The 17646-nt window shown below is 39.2% G+C and overlaps 1 protein-coding gene across 3 annotated transcripts in view; it reads left to right on the top strand.

Annotated features, from left to right (window-relative positions):
* The window catches only part of KCNH1 (potassium voltage-gated channel subfamily H member 1), a 177294-nt gene that overhangs the window by 38029 nt on the left and 121619 nt on the right, over positions 1–17646 (top strand). For all 3 annotated transcript variants that reach the window (XM_066178346.1, XM_066178347.1, XM_066178349.1), the window contains exon 7: positions 11685–12114. In XM_066178346.1, coding sequence (XP_066034443.1) covers positions 11685–12114 — 430 coding nt within the window. The remainder of the gene's footprint in view (positions 1–11684; positions 12115–17646) is intronic.

Raw genomic sequence — 17646 nt, forward strand, 5'->3', positions numbered from 1 at the left:
TCAGAGAGTTAATGAATTTTTAATAAAATCTTAAAAGAGTTTTCCAGCAGTCTGCTTTCTGGTTACACGTTATAAAATCATCAACTAGTTATGTGTCTGAGTTGATCTGTGACACATGTTAAAGGTGTGAGATGCAGAATCACAGAATCTCAGGATGGCTGGGCTTGGAAGAGATCTCTGGAGACCATCTGGTCCAACCCAGCTGCTAAAGCAGATTCACCCAGAGCAGGTTGCACAGGATTGCATCCAGGTGGGTTTGAATACCTCCAGATGAAGAGAGGGATTTACATACCTGCCTCATCAGGGCTTAGTATTTCAATTTTAGCCCGTAAAATTTAAATTTTATGACTTCCTTTAAAATATGCCCATGTTACAAAGGGCAGCCTAACTATCAAAAGAAAACTATGCCAAGTGAAATACAGGCAAAACCAAACCCCACTGCTTTTTAATTTTTTTTTCTTATTAAAGTGTTTTTCTCAATTACTTGAGGACAGGTAGGCAAACTATTAAACGCAGTGGAAAAAATGTGATGCTATTTGATATTTAATTCCCTAGAGAAGTTTTCATTTTATACCAAGCTACAGACTGAAATAACACAAATTAGATGAAACAAAAAAAGCCTTGTGAGACCTGTCCTTAAGTATTTGTTTGTCATATGAAAGACTCAGACTGCAGATTATTCTGCAGGGCTTTCACATATTGCTTTACTGTGATGCTGATAGAATAATGGAAGGAGTGGCCATATGTCAGTTTCTGACATTTAGAGAGAAAGAGTAAAAATAATAAGTAAAATTAAAAAATAAACTAAGCAAGAGACAAAAAAGAAAAAAAAAACCTACAAAAAACCCAACAAACCAGGAAGGAAGCTTTTCTCACCCATGGCAGATAGAAGCAACCTGGTGAAGATTTTGTTGAGGGAACACTTTTTGACTTTAGACTGGTGATGTGACCTGCAGAACATCCCTGAGGAAAATGTCAGTACCAGTGGCTGTGTCAGCCCTCGAATTGAGCACAGATGATTTTGGACTCCTGGTAGCAATTCTGCAGATAAACTCTTGTGTGAGTTTGTATTTCTGCAGGTTGTCCATCTCAGTGTTGCCTTGTAACGATAAGAAGCTGATTGGTACTTCAGTTTTCCCCTGGCTCTTCAACAGTCTCCTTAATCAGTATAACAGTGTTAGTTTTAGTTATTCTACTATTGTGCCCAAGGGAAAAAAAGAAAAAAAAAATCAAGATTTTTCTTGATGCTGTCCTTTCAAGACTGTTCATCTGCATTTCCCATAGTGGGTTCTGACATTTGGCTGGTGTAAATTGTTGCAGAATCATTAGAGCAGAGTTTCCACTGGTGTAAATTGCCATGCTTCTATTGAGGGCTCATAGGCTGCTTTATGGGACCTGAGGGGTTTTGCCAGCAATACCAGCATAATAACACAGTGCATATCAGGAGGGGATTTGGGACAGTATATGCTGATCGCTGCTTCCAAAACTGCCTGTAGAGAGAAAGAGGGAAAGATAACCTTTTGTTAAAGAAGAAAAAAACCACATTTAAGGAATCTTGAAAGCAGAAAATCTTTGCCTTTTATCTTTTTTTTCCTGTTGTGTAGAGCATTCCCTTGTGGGTCAACTCCCTTCCTTTCTTGCTGGTTTAAATTTATCTCTCTGTTGCCCTGGATTATGTACCACCTAACTTTGCAGATGGATTAAGTCAGGTGCAAGGCTGCCCTGCTCAGCATGCAAATAACCAAATGGAACTGTTATCTGTGTGTCACTTTAATTTTGCTAGAGGGATTTCCTTTGGACCCATGGCACTGGAGTCCAGTGGCTGGGCTATGGCTATGGCTGCTGCAGAAATATCTATATAAGTATATTTTTTATTTTTTATTTTTTATAGGAAGTCCTAATGGGAATATTTTTTTAAAATGGCTGGAGATGAAACAATATCCAGTGTCAACAGTGGTGATAAAATGAGATGAGGAATATGAATTGCTGTTTTCCTGGTCTGATGTTTTCCATACATGATTTTAAACAGGAGGAAATAGAATCCTGGCATTGCTGCGGCCCTTATAATGAAGGGAGACTGGGCCAGGTGGAAGCTTGCTTGTGTTGCTGTCTGCTGTCATCTTCCATTAAAAAAAAGGCACTGAGGACTCTGAGAATGTCATGGAGGAACTATCTTGACAAGTCAATTTGTTCTTAAGAATGCTGTAATTACTGTGGTGGTGACTAATTGATTTGCAAGGGACACAGGACCTGCAGCACTGATTAAGTAAAAAAATGTATAATAGGGTATGGAGGTTTCTTATTTATTTATTTATTTATTTTGCTCTGGGCAGTTTTGAGGCTGTCTGGGCAGTTTTTGAGACAAATCTCTGGATTAATAGTGAAACCATTTTTGTAACTTTAAAAAGATCCACTAATTGTAATAGATGAAACTAGACTTGGTCAATATTTTTGGCAAGCACATACTCAATTGAAAAAATTCTGGTATTAGATTTTTTTTTTCTATTTTGAAGTAATTTTTTGTTTTGCAATTTGCTTCATTATTCCATTAAAGATGTAACAGAAAATATTTTCTTGAAACAAAATTGAGTGCGACTTCTGTGGTTTTCAGACAATTTCAAAATTCTTTGGGTTTGTTGCAGTTTGGAACACTAGTATATTTTCAATTCACATTTTTCAATATAATCGAAATTCTAGTTTCCTCTCCGCATGGTTGAGAATATTTTTGTCCACAAAAATAATTTGAATTCATTAACTATTAATCAATACAACTATTAATAACTACAATTAATTCAAGAGGCACTTAAGTATGAATAGCCACATTCTACAGATGGAAGAGGAAAGAAAAAACATTAATGTCTTTGTTCAAGGCCATGTAATTATATAAGAAACTGATCTCAAGTGCTGTGCTCAAAGAGACAGTGCAGCATTTCATATTCAGACATGAGCAGAACTCAGCAAATGAAGAAATGAATAGCTGTAGAGAAATTTCTGTTCTTACCCAAATGAAAGTAAAGTTATGGATGTTTCTCCTGGCTTTTATATATGGGAAGCAAATTATGCAGTTAAATACTTATCATTTTCTTGACCTGACAGAATTTAAACAGAAGAAAATATACCACTGATTGATGAATCAACTTAATGTTAGGCTTGAACTTTCTATTGTTAAAAGAATACATCACGCTGTAATTTAGTCTGAGTAAGAAAAGAAAATATTGGTCTAAAATTTAAACAGCCTTTGAAACATGGGTGTTGGTCTCTTTCAAATTTGAATGATCAAAATAGCATTTGTCAGTAATTCTTTACAGTAATTAGTATTGTTCCTCACTTAAGGAAATACCACCTACTTTGGGGGTTAATGTTATCTTTTTGTGTTCAGACGTCAATCAGTAAATTTAACAAAAACCAGGCTTAAACAAAATTCCACAATTTTTGCCAAGAATAGTGCAATATAAGACTTTGAATTCCAAGGCATATTTTTGCAGTGTCAGCTTGAGTAATTTTTTACTGTGGTTTTCGTCCATAATGCCATAAGATGTAATTTATATTGGAAAAAAATTGGACTTATTACATGTGATGCTGTTGTGAAATCTCATGGTAGGGGTGGAATCCAGTCGTGTCACCACCATATAAATTTCTGAAATAGGAAGTTTGCAGTGGTAATTGCAATATGTGTTTGAGCAGAGTGCTGTGATCAACCGTTGGCTGATGCCAAACTGAGAACCATGTATCACTCTATTAGTTGAGGTAGAAGAGAAAAAAAATATGCACAGTAAAAGATCATCAGGAAAGATGTATTCAATATAAATGATCTAGTGCTCACTTAAGTGAATGAATTGGAGAGAAGCTAGCATGTAGGCATAGAAGATGTACACCTTTGAAAGGCCAAAATTTATGATGACAAGAAAAGTCCCAGAAAAAAAATACAATACAGAATAGTAGAAGTAAATGAAGATAATTAGTGCTAAGTGAGTGTGGTGTAGCTGGAAAGTAAATAGTGAGTTGAGAGAGGAAAAAATGAATGTATTGCTGGTCAAATTGTTGGCAGCTCTCTGAGGCAGTACTTTTGCAATAGATTAATTTAAACCTTGTTAGTGGAATAATCTCTCATGCTAATACAAATTAGCTGTCTAGGAATTACTGAAGTAGCTACACTGGAAAGCATGTAACTTCCCTTTTTTTTAAACCACTGCATGCAATAAGAGACAAGGGAATAAATTATCACATTTACAGTTTTTTGGAATGAACTGGGACCTATAAAGAAAGACTTTGGGTTAGATGAATGTTGCAAACTGGAAAATATAATTTTTAAAGTATTTTTAAACTGTAAACAGCTGAGTAATATGAAATCTGTTTGAAGCAGTAGTTCACCACTCTTATTCGAATCTGTCCAATGAAACAGTGCTGTGTTTTGCATGTGAGTCTATTGCTAAATGTAGTAATGAATGAATGAATAATTTTCTGAGGCTAATTGAGATTTTAAAGTAATCATCACCTACTTTTTATGTAATGTCTTTAACGAAGAGCCCCCAGCTGTGTATCACGGAGTGTGATCCAGGCGTGGAGGAAATGTTGGGAAATTGTGGCTGGTGGATGAGATGAAAGCAGACGAGGAGAGAGGGAAAAGTGAGACCCTGTGGACTGGGTGACACCTACTGGGGCTTCTGGGGAAGGATCGAGCAGTTGGGTTACTGTGCCCAGGTGGGGCAGGGGGAGGGCTGGAACGTGAGCCTTGGATTGGGGTGTCATGATGAAGGAGGTCCGCGTGGTTGGGTGTCCCTGTGTGAGAAGCCCCTGAGGAACAGGACAAAGCCCATGCGAGGTGTGTGCTGGGGGCCGTAACCTGCCAGAAACCCTTGAAGCATGGCTAGGAAGGTCCTTGGTGTGGCTCCTGGGTGGTATTTGGAGCTTCAGAAGGAACTTGGTGGCCTTGAACTGTGCAAAAAGGGGAGTGGAATGGAAAGGAAGAGCAGTGGCGGAGGAGGAGGGCTGCTTGTCTGACTTCTCTAAGTGCCTCTGTTCTGCAGCATGGCCCCAGGGCTATGCCAAGCAGGAATTATTCCTTAGCAAACAGGTACGTGGAAGGAGCATTTTGGGGAAATGCAAATAGTGTAGAGCAGATTCCTGGGCTAAAGGGCACAGCCAGGATATTAACCAGGTAGGCAAAAGAAGCACTTGCTGTTCAGAGTCTCCTGGGCATTTGAGTGAGGGTGTTTCTCTTCTCTGTCTGCTTTGTTCCACATCTCCTCACCTTCCCCCCACCCCATCTTTTTTTCCCAATCAAATATGAGTTTTTCTGTCTTCCTTCCTTAAAAACCCAACTTCCATGCTACACATCACATGCTATTTTTATGCTACCCTGAGAAGGGGGAGGCTGTCTTTTCCCCCAAAACCCTCAGTTTTCCAAATTATGGTGATGGCTATAGGCATTGCAGAGCTCTTTGCCTGGAATACATTAAATTCTCCCCTATGCTGTAAGCCTGCTTCAGGTGCTGAGTTTATTTTAATTCTGCTGCCTGCCCTGGTCTTACCCAGGCTCATACACCTTGGTGGCTCAGAGACATCTGCTCTGTGTGCTGATGGATATAGCCCCTACCAAAAGGGAATTCCAGAGCAGGATGTGTTGCTGTGTCCCTGCCTGGTGTTGACCTTAAGGCCCTGTAGGTTCTACTGAGGCTGTTAAGACGCCAGTTGACTCTTCCTCTTCTGCACTCCAAATGTTCAGAGTTGGCTTTCTGCTAAGTCACAGATGAGTAAGGGTGTTACTGGATTTCAGGGCTACTTCTTCATAGCTTTGAAAGGTCTGACATGATTTATCATTCTGTTAAAGAGAGAATAGTAGTCTACATAAGCTATTCAATCTGTAACAGGCTAAAAGAATTTAAACACTGAATTACATTTTCAGTGATAATGTATGGTGGTAGCCTTTGTCCAAGAAGGAGAGCTAATTGAATATATTAGATTCTGAATTATTTCAAAAAGCTGCTGTTAGAGCGAGACTTACACAGTGTATAAAGGGAGGCATGTTCCAGAGACAGGGATCAGTTTCTCTCCTCTTCTCCCCCCATTCAGCACACTTGTATCGATCTGAGGCAGAATTTCAGATGAGATGACACAGGGTATTTGTTTGAGTAGCTAAGTGGTTGCTCTGTTAGTCTATTTCATATTAGGGATGGAATTAGAATTGGAAAGATGGAGAGGTATTAGATGCCAGTAATGCTAAATCTTATTTGGGTGTTTTGCCTCTTTGAGATAAGTAAAAATCTTCTGGAACTGTCTGTTGCTTTGAATCAGAAGCATTGGGAAGCAGTTTGTTCCCTCCTGGGGTTAAGTTTTTATTTACTACTGCAGAAAGTAGGATTTCTTTAGGTTACTTATGTGTTATCTTTGTTCTTGTTCTTCCTCTCAAAGTAAAAGGAAAATAGAGTTTGTTTCCTGATTTTGTTGGGGGTTTTTTTGTTTGTTTGTTTGTTTTTCTGAGTGTGTATGTACGCATGTAGGGCAAACATGGACATAGTTTTACAAATGAAAAATCAGCCTTCCCATCCCTTCCCACACCCTGTGCTCTTACACATGAATTATTGCTGTTTCTCCCCCAGTTCTAACCGAGCTCACAGATGTCTGACTAAAATAAGCTTCAGGAGTCTAGAGATGTGTTTTCTTCAGTGCTGAAAACCACAGCAGTATCCAGAGGGCTCAGATATTGATTTTGACCTGTGCACATAATGCTACCTCATCTCTTGGTTGCTAAATATGGCAATCGGTAGGAAAGGTCATGTTCTCAGACCTAATTAAGAAAATCAGAGGAGACAAATGACGGAAATGTGTAGTCCTAATGATGACCTGACAGGGCTGCCAGGTTACTGCAGCTAGACAGAGCCAGGTAGTGGCATGGCCGACTTCAAATAGTGTCAAGAAAGAAGGCAGTGCTTTCTGTGGCTCTTGCCTCACAGGAGTGATAAATTTGGTTCATTGCCTCTCCTTTTGGAATAAATAATTTATTTTTTTTTTGTCTGTTTCATTCTCTTTCTTTTAATGGTTAGCTTTTAGTCTCCTGCCTCTCCCTTTAATTAAGATGAAGCCTGAACTTTAGCAGTTCCATATGAGAGAAAAGTGCTGGAAAACTTAGGAAAGATTTGTGCCGATATTGAATATTTATCTTTTTAAAAATAGGTAGTAAGTAGGAAGTAAATTATCCTGCCTTTGAGCCTAGAAAAAAAAAACCTTAATGCTTGGCTTAAGTGCGTTTTCTGTCTGAACATGTACAAAGTGAATAATGGCCTAAAAAGTGAATACTGTCATGTAGATTGAATCTATTACTAAAGTACTTGTGCTACTGCAGCTGTAGGAGTTGGGGTGAGTGTAGCATTTTAGTTATTTTCTGCAGTTGTTCATGCTAAATCTTATTTGGAATGGAAAATTAATTATTTCTCCTGTGTTTGGAGGGGCAGGTGGGGTGGCCTCAGTTACTTTTTATGGCTGTCCTTTAAACAATTTGTATTTCGATTTTTTTTCTAGGTGGACTTTTATTATTCAATTAATTGAGTTGAATTTAATTTTGCATGGCAAATGAACAGCAGCAACTGTTTTTATCTGTACAGCATCTCTCTCTGTAGTGTCCACTGTTACTGTTTTTGGGGACCATAATGACACAAGCAACAATAATTGCTCTGATTACAGCCCTTGCGTTTTCACAGTGTGTCTGTCTCTTTTTCTGGGTGTGGAACTAATAGCACAAATCTTAACCTGTCTGATTGAGAGGTACAGCCAAAACATGGATATCCTGGATCCTGTATTTGGAAAGAAGGCTACTTACGTGGCTGAAGTACCAGTGTGAGACAAGGAATGTACTCACAGTAGAATAGATCTTGCAGAAAGAAAGGAATTAGAGGAGAAAACCTGTGTAAATGTGCACAGTATGTAGCGAGGAGGTTGAAAAATTGTCGAATTATACATGGAAATTTACTTTTGGCAGTCTTTAATGGACATACAAAATGGAATATAAAATATGGGCAATGCTTTCCCCCGGGTCTGAGGCTGGTCTGTTTTTCTGGTTTTTGGGGTACACTCTGCAAAGAATGTGTAAAAGGAGAGGGAGGGGAAGTGGTTGTGTTTATTATTTTAAGGGCTTTTGGCATTCAAGTCTGCTCAATCAGTGGCTATGGAATTATTTCTTCAGAGTCTCAGTGCCTTGAGCTTGTCCTTTAGTTTGGAGAGGACTGGCTGCACTTTCTTCCTTTTTTATGCAGCAGCCATCACTGGCAATGAAAGTAAACCTATGAAATATTTATCAACATCTATATACAGGTATCAGCAGTAGAATTTTTTTAGGCTCATTCAGTTGCTTCAAAACACTTGAAATATAAATGTGTGTGAAATTCAATATTTTCTGACATACTTGACCAAGTGCTGCATATCAAAGTGAGCACTGCACCCAAGTTCTCTGTAAAAAAAATATAGTAAAAATGTGCTATGTCTCTATTCTGGCCATACAACAGATTTTTTAAAATTTATTTTTGCACAGCCTCAAGGGATGTTTTCTGTTGGATAGTGCACCAGTAGTTGCAACTGTTTCAGGGTAAATCAGACACAGGTAGAACTCCATGGAATATTTCTTAGTCTTGTCCTTTCCCTGGCTGCCACACAGACATTCCTTATGGTGCCCCTTTAGAGCAGAGCAGCTGGGGGTGCCTGCTTGGGACCTGCAGTGCCATTTCTAGCTCTTGATGAACTGAGGTTTTTCTGTTTCCTTTGGGCAGAAGGATCTCTGAGGGTCTCTTCATCTGCCTCTCAAAACTGGCAGGAGTAGCAGACCAAGAGGGTGGGACACGCATCAAGAGAAGTAAATTGAGTTCAGGCTCCTTTGCGTGACATTGTGGAGCCATCCGTATGATAAAAGCATAAAAATAATCTGCACTGATAAGAGCATTAAAATGGACAATAATCTAAAAGTACAGTTCTATTTTGAAAAGTGGTAATCTAAAATTGTCAAATTTTCAATCCAGCGGATCTATTTCAGTGACCATTAAAATATAACTTGCTAAGTCTAGTGTCAAAAAGTACTGATTTAAAGCATTGCAGGACTGTCTGATTTTTTTTCCTACTTTATCATCTGTGAAAGAGTCTATTAAATTTCTTTTGTTTGTAACCATTTGAAATTCTTTCACTTAGAAATTTTTTAGAGTTATAAGCATAATCATTTCCCTGTGCAGTTCTTGCTCTTGATATTGATTGGATAGACAAATCCTTTCCTTTGAGGAAATCAGAGAACACTGTTAATGCTGAAATAAATTATTTTTTTTTTAATAGAGCTTTTTCTGAACTTTTAGAGTCTCATTGGCAATGCAGTCAGGTGAGTATGAGGAGTAATTTGAATATTAAATGTGTCCTCTCACTGCAACCAAATCAAGTATATATTTTCTGTAAATATTCAAGTTCTTTTTGTACAAAAAGCCTAATTCTCTTTATCTCTGGTCAGAATTTGGTAGAATCAGTTTCTCCCAAATGATGCAGTTCAATCCCATTTAAATTTTTTAATAAAATTTATTTTAGTGAATTTCACAAGGGAAGTTTGGATAAGAGAATGTTTGAAAAAAATATTTTGCCTTAGACTTTTAAAATCTGATTCCATGTATTTTAATTAGTATTCTCATTTTTCATATCCAATTTCTTGAACTCCTCTTCTGTGATTCTTTCCTTTCCCCAAGTATTTCTAATCCTTGACTCTTTGTAATTTTTAATTTTTAATTAAGAATTAACCAAACTCTAACCTATTAAGTCGTTCCTAAACCATTATTATTTTTTGGCGTTGGTAGGACTCTTGCTGACAAACAGCTTTTTTTTTTTTTTTTTTTTTTTTAGGCAGGGATATGTTTAATTTGTAGAACAGATTTTGCCCCATTGCTTTTGAACAAAAATAAAACTCTTTTCTTGGATGTTGGGGTGGAGATTTTGAAGCGCTGTGTGATTAAAAGGCTTGGTTTTGAGACTGAAGTTAAAAGAGCACCATTGCTGGAGACCCCTGAAAATGTAAAAAATTAGTGCTTCACTGCTAAGGTTTGTAAAGAGAAAAGGAAGAAGTGGGCATTGGTTCTGATGGAAAAGGCCAGAAGGCTGTGTTGTAATGTCAGAATATTTAGAATGCAGAAACTAAATGCACTTGTCAGTCCAGGACTTGCATATCCATTTCTAAAATGTGGTTATAATTTTTTGCATTTTCCCCTGTGCTTTTCCTCTCCATACTGAGTGTTCAGAAATACCTGCTTTCCCTCCCACGGAAATTAAGGCCCTTTGTGTCATGTTGTCAAAATTGGCATTGATGCTTTGCTCCACTGTTTACAAAACAAAGCTGGGTATGGGATGAATGGGAAGTGGAAATTCACTTACTTTATGTAGCAATTTTTGTATCAGTGACTTGAAAAGTTTGGCATAGATATTCATGAAAAGAATAGTTCGTTTGCTCGCCTAGATTTCTGCAAATATCTCTGATTTAAAGGAAGGCTGGTTTTTTATCTACTTTTTTCTTTCCCTCTCTCTCTCTCTTTTTGTTCCCCACCCCCTGGTTGCATTAGATCTTGTCCAGATACTTAATAGAAATTGATAGTGTGTTCCCAGGTAACAAATTACATCTGCCTCTGAAAATGAGTCAATGTAATCATGACAAATTCATGAAATAAAGGGAAAATATATTGCTGCAGTCCTGGGGAACATGAGTCAATATACTTTATGTAATTATTTAATAAAACATCTTTTCTAGTGCATTGAAGCAGCCTAAGATACTGAGGCAGTTGTATTTATGCAGGAATAAACAAACTTCCAGTAAAAGCTGGTGACCAGAAGTATGCAATTATGCATTTCCAGAAATACTCATTAAACCAGTCTGCTTAAATTTTAATCAGACTTCTATGTATGAAACAGTCTTGGTAAGAGGAAGTAGAAAAAAAAAAAAAAAAAGGATTTTTATGATTCAGATCTTCTTGTGCCCCAAATGAGTTTGAATATTTTTGATTTCTTGTGCAAATCTGTTTAAAAGTTAACAATACAAAATCCTGCATGCTGGCTTAATGTTATTTTATGAGAGTCATATTATTTTCAGCACAGAAATACTGCATTGATATCAAAGCTGTCATAAAAAGGATATAATTAGGGGATTAGTGAGATATTTGAAATATTTAAGCTTTGTGTAGTTCATATGAGAAATGTCAGTACTGATTATCAGTGCATGAATTTCTATAGGAAAGCAAAGTCATAGGAAAACTACAAATTGCCAGGTACTTCCAGTATTTTTTGGCCTTCTTTATTTATCTTTCTGATATGTCTGAGCTAAATATTGGAATCTGTGTTATATCTGAGACATTACATCTGATGTGTTGCATAAGAATTCACAACTGGATATGCAGTAGACAGCCTGTCATTTGAAGTTTTTACAAAGGAATTTGTAAACATATTCATATAATCTGAAAAGGGAGTTCAGAGAGCAACCCACAAAATGGTAGTGGATGAAGGCAAGAGCGCATCTGTTCATCCCTGGAAAGGGTCACTAGGCTTTTTGTGTGTCACAGTTTCTCTGTTACCTGGTGACTGTCTGTTTTTTACAGCCCACCTTGTTTCTTTGGAAGCTGTGGTTACAAATATCATTGCTCTCACCTGAAATCCTAATGGCCGGTGTGCTTTTTTCCCTCCAGGGCATCAGCAGCCTCTTCAGCTCCCTCAAAGTGGTCAGGCTGCTGCGGCTGGGCCGCGTGGCTCGGAAGCTGGACCACTACATCGAGTATGGGGCGGCGGTGCTGGTGCTGCTGGTGTGCGTGTTTGGGCTGGCCGCGCACTGGCTGGCCTGCATCTGGTACAGCATCGGCGACTACGAGGTCATCGACGAGGACACCAACACTATCCGCACCGAGAGCTGGCTCTACCAGCTGGGAGAGTCCATAGGGACCCCCTACCGCTTCAACACCTCCGGCTTTGGGAAGTGGGAAGGTGGGCCCAGCAAGGATTCCGTCTACATCTCCTCGCTGTACTTCACCATGACCAGCCTCACCAGCGTGGGGTTTGGGAACATTGCCCCCACCACGGACGGGGAGAAGATCTTTGCTGTGGCCATGATGATGATTGGCTGTAAGTACTGGAGATTCTGTCTTTCTCATACACTACACCAAATAGCTGTGTATCATAGATGCTGATTTCATAAGCACATCTGGAATCCTGGTAAATGGGATGCAGCTAAAAATATTTTTGGTGGCAATAGAAGTATTGCACAGTTCCTTACCAGCTATGTTTAAATCACAAATAGGAGTATTGTGACTAGCAAAATTTCAGTCTTTTTGGAAGGAATATTCTGTCCATTCCACCAAGAGCATACTCAATATGCTCTTGTAAGTAAACCGTAAAATGCTTAAAGCCTGGACTGTTGAGAATTAATGCACCTTTTAGCCTCTATTTTAGTATGTGGCAAACTCTTTTCATGTCTGAGAGCTGTATACATTTGGTAAGTGGGTCAGAGTGTGGGAGGTGGTCTGGGAGCATCATCTTCTAAGGGAGAGAGAAGTGTGACTCTTTAGGAACCACAAACTCTGCTGTGAGCTGAGCATAGAGACATATCCTAAAGAAATGGGGGTGATGCTGTCCTTGGGCACCTCTGGTTCAGATATCCTTGTTAGGATGGATACATGTTGCCAAGCTGTCCAGCCTTTGGCCCTGTTGTCGTTTCAATGCAGGATCCACATTCAAAGTGCCTGGAGAGCTACTTGGAGTTAAGGACCATATGGTGGCCACTGTTAAACTAGGTTGTGGTTTTCTAGATAAGGGTGGATTTTTGAACCAAAATAAGGAAAAAAAATCTGCTTTGTCCATGGGAAAACATTCTGCTTTGTCTGTGGGAAAACATGTCATTTTATGGAGTAAGATAGAAGCTTCTGTATGATAATATTACATACAGAGGAGAAAGTCCATCCTTGCTAAGCAGAAAACGAAAACTAAATACATAAGGAAACTCAATTAGCAGCACAGTGCCTGTCATAGAAATGTGAACCTTTGATTCTGATGTGTCCTTTTGCAGCAACTGAATTTACACACTGAGATTGTGTGCAGTGTTAAGCCTGCTGAAGGTTAGTGAGAAAAACTATCAAGGCAAGCATTGCTGATCACACAGGGATTGGGATATTTTAGCTATAAAAATTGTTAATTTTGTTCTTCCAACTTTTTCCACTGCCAAGAGTTCCATCATTCTAAGAAAACATCCTGTAGGAGAAGGGAAATTTTTATAAAACATGGATAAAATTTCGTGGTTTTCTCATGAGAAGAAATGTTGACAATGTAGTGGTGTAGCATAGAACAGGCTTCCAAACATATTTCCTGAGGAAGGTGCCAGTTTGATAGGAAATATCCTGATCTTGGCCTATTGTTATGACCATGATACTAGCTAGAACTAGAACATCTAGTATTAATCAGTATTATTATTATTTAGTTCTATTAATAACAATTAAGCATAGCCATCAAAAAGTCATGAATGTGCATAGGGTTATTTTGGACATGTACCTTTTCCAAACTTTTCATATGACAATGTGGCAGAAAGAAACTGAATTTATGCATAAATAATGTTGATTTTGATGAGCAAAAAGAAAATTATAACCTTTCTTTTTGTGTGTTTTATCCTCTGCTCATTTGCATAGCAATAAGTGCTGTATCAAAATGCTAATGGCTTAAACAATACTGTGGCCAGCTAAGCTTACAGTCACAATTTCATTTGCAAGATTACCTTTGAAATTTTTATCATTGTTTCTCAAATAAACTGACTTTTCTGGGAATGGTGATGGAGAAGGTGACCATGTGTGAAAATGTCTTCAAGCCCCTACTTTCTTGCATGGGCTGCCCTGCAGAAAGTCAGGGTGCAGTGCATGTCAGGGGCTTGCCCTCCCACTGGTGGCTGCCAAAGAAGCTTCAGCTCTGTGGGGCCTGGGTCTATTCAGAGTCACAACACTGCCTTTGCACCCTCCCTCTGATTACTGGTATCCATGGTCTTGGCTTCAGTTTGCTCCATGAGCTGTGCCTCCATGGTTTGGTAGGGGCACTCAAGAGCTGCTTCCATGGAGCGCAGACGTTGGCATCAAGGAGAAGGGAAGAGTTTGCTTTTAGAAGTGTGTGTTCTTCCTGCTCAGAATTATGTTTAATGCAATGGATTTTGTTGTGCAAAGTTCTTGTACCTCTGCGAAAGGCTGGTCATGGTGTGTACATTGCCAGGTGGTGTGGTGGCTTTGCAAGGCTTTCAGGTCCTTGTTTCTAGCAGCTTGGGTTCTAGTTTTGTTTTGGTTTAGTGGCTCAGTATCTTGAATAGTTTCTGAAGAAGAAAGGTGTGAATAGCAGTGATACTTTTTCCTTTGATCTTGGATTGTTGTCTATTGAGCCTCTGTTTCTGAAGAGGACTTGCTGTGTAAACAAGTGGTTTTAACGCATGCATTGCTGTCTTTTCCACTGGCAGACTGACTGCAAAGTTTGTGCTACAGTCAGCACAGGCCTGCGGGGACGCCCAGATGAGGTGTTTGTGTCAGAAAGGCTCAGAATATTACAGGTATTTGAAAGCATAAGCAGTTCATAACTAGTGTCCTCCCATGTGTCTTTAGTACGCTTATGCCCAGAGAGATGGAGTTTACACCATAATTCCATCTTCCATAAGACAAAATTTGGTTTGCCCTGCTGCTCAGCCATGGATATGTCCCCTTCTGCTCACTGCTTACTCCCTCTGTAAAGCTGATCCTGTGGCAGGATTTCCTTTGTTCCTATAACTCTTTGTAGACACACTGACCACTAGTAATAGTCCTTTGCTGTGATACCAGATAGCTGTTTAAAAAAGTAGGTAAGACCACTTCCATCTTCTCTTTTATTCAAGCTTTCATTATGGTAAATAATAAATCCAGGTAACTTTTAATTAAAAATTTAGAAATACTTTAGGGAAGCTGTCCTGGACTAGTGGGAATTTTGGCTGAGTTGAATGCAAATGTTGACCCAGTAAAAAGTTTAATGTATGTAGCTTGTAGGAGGAGTGGGTACATCATATTAACTGTGCACAGGCACTGGGAAGGCATGATTGAGCTGAATAAGCTGTGTGTGGGTACTGAGCCTGTGGGGCTGACTTTGTTGGTTGAGTTTACACTTGAGGCAAAGTTTAGGAAAGCATGGCTTTGTCTCAGCAGCTCTGGTCTCTGCTTCAGGGCCTCCTTCTGCAGGGAGGTGTTCTTGTGCTCTCAAATGCAATGATGCACATGCTATCCTACTGACCTCATTGTGGCTGCAGTTTTCAGAGAGAAAGTGTTTTGCTGTTGGTTATTTTGCTATGGGAAGGTGAAGCCTGTAATGAGATTTGTGGGGGGCTGTGGCACATTCATAACCCCAGGGATGTTCAGTCACTTCCTCAGCTCTGCTGGAGGGGGTAGGTGAAAATTGCTCTTGATTCTTGACCCCAAATAGTGCACATCTGTTTGGAAAGATCAAGTTATTTTAAAATAGAGATGAAGTACCCAGTGGTTGCTTTTAACGATTTCTGTTCTGTGGAAGCTTGTGTTTCGTATTACTGTGTAGCTGTTTTTCCTGAACATATGGTGAATTGGAGTTTTGCAAAGCAAAATGTCTTCGCATCTGTGAACTGACCTGCATGGTTTTGCCTCACTTTCTTTATTGAGTGTATGTGTGTGTATATATAGAGAGAAGGATGAGTGTTACTATGGGAAGTAAAAGCAATTAACTCCTCAGCTTCATTTTAAATGAATCAAAACATATTTGCTTATCCCTTTCCACAGATGGCCACTAAATTGCTAATTAATAGGGAATATGTCTACAGACAAATCTTTCACTGAGGCTGATGTTACATAAAACCAGGCTTAAAACCACTGTCTGGGTCTGGAGAAAGACATATATTTTCCATTTTTAATACTTGAGAAAAAAAAAAAAACCTGTTTCAATTTTTGGTTTCTTCCCTGTGGAGACATATGCCTTGAAATTACAGTCTTTATATATTTTGCTCAGTGATTCTGTCAGATTGGGTTGGGTATTGTTTATTTTTCCTAAGCACTAGCAGAAATCAGAGGACTTTCATTTGCAGTTTTTCTATCTGGGCACTGTGTCAGCAATCCCCTTGCTGTGCAGGTGGAATAGGGATGAACAGTTCTAAAAATGCTTGGCATTCTTGACTTTTGACATAAAATAATACTGTTGGATGGTTGCCTATTTGGATTTTGAGCAATGAAGCAAAATCCATCCTTTTTGGAGCCCTTTGTTAGTGTTCTCAGTTGCACTGAAAGGTCCCAAGCTTTTGGTGTTTGTTTTTGCTAAATTCTTTGTTAGATAGGAACTTAATGGAAATACAGGGCTTGACTCATCCAAACTATGAAGGAAAAGGCACATGATTGAATGCTAAACAATATTATAAATTCCCCTGTGAACACTAAGACCAGATAGTGAGAGGGATCATGGAAAAAGACAGAAGTAGGAGTTAAAAGGTCAGATTCATGAACGTGCATGCTTACATACTATTATCAGCCACTGAGTTCAGGAATCAGAAGGGTCCAGAAACCCAAGCCACTCCTCTTCGTTGATGGTGTGCAACACAAGCATCATGCAGTCTTGCAGCACTTCAGCTGCTGTCTCTGATTAAGGTAGACACAGATCCCAGGAGACTGGAATAGCTGTCTCAGCTTTGATCAGCTTGGTCTGTGAATAGTTTCTTTCTCGTTAGGCAAAAAAAAAGCACCACAACAAAAAACAAACCAAACAAAAACACCCAAACAATCCAGAAATGAGAATAACATTAGGTAAATGTGAAAACATAGGCAATTTTGTTTACAGCACTCTTGCTGAAAGGAACAGTAATGTGACCATCCCTGTGAGCTTTAAGAAAATCTTGGTGACAGGTATTGTGATGCACAGGTCAGGGTCACTCCTTCACAGCCTCTCAGAGCCTTGGTGTGCTTTGGTGGCCTCCAGCAGAGTAGGAAGTGTTTAGTGGCTCTTGTGAACAAGGATAGTGAAGAACTGATAAGAACTAGACTGTTGTTATCGAAACACCTGGACAAGATACAGAGGCATTGCAGCATCATGTTTGATGATCTTCCTGAGGCATGATTTCCCCCTCCTAAAGCAGGTCATCAATTGAAAAACAAAGGATATGGCCATTTACTAAACATGTACCTATGACAAGAGAAAGACATTTACCCCTAGAACCCCTTCTAGGTGGTGGGGGAATGTGTTGGAATAATTTTTTACTGGAAGTTGGTGGCTTGAAACTAAGGGCCAGCCATGTGCCAAGTGTTAGGTTTGCTGAGGGTATCATTAATGGGTGCAGCACAAAGGCCTGAGAGATTTTAAACCCAAACCAACTTTCTCTGCTTTCATGGGTATTGCCAGGGCAGCGTTTTGGGTTTGTGGACATGCTGGGAAAGGAAAGAGAAACCTTGTCTTGCAAAAGCTGTCTCTAGAATTCCTGGTCTTTGTCACATCCCTGGCAAGATGACAAAAATCTCTCACGTGCCACGGACCTCTTGCAACCTCCTGAGGTTGCACATGGCATGCTTTCTGTAGGGCTGATAGTTTTGCATTAATTTTCATTCTCATCTATCTTAGCCAACAGCAACACTACTCCAGCCAGTACTTCCTAATTTA

Source organism: Chamaea fasciata, unplaced genomic scaffold (genome assembly GCF_029207755.1).
Source record: "Chamaea fasciata isolate MVZ Bird 193981 ecotype frontalis unplaced genomic scaffold, bChaFas1.0.hap1 SCAF_3, whole genome shotgun sequence".
Lineage (NCBI taxonomy): Eukaryota > Metazoa > Chordata > Aves > Passeriformes > Sylviidae > Chamaea > Chamaea fasciata.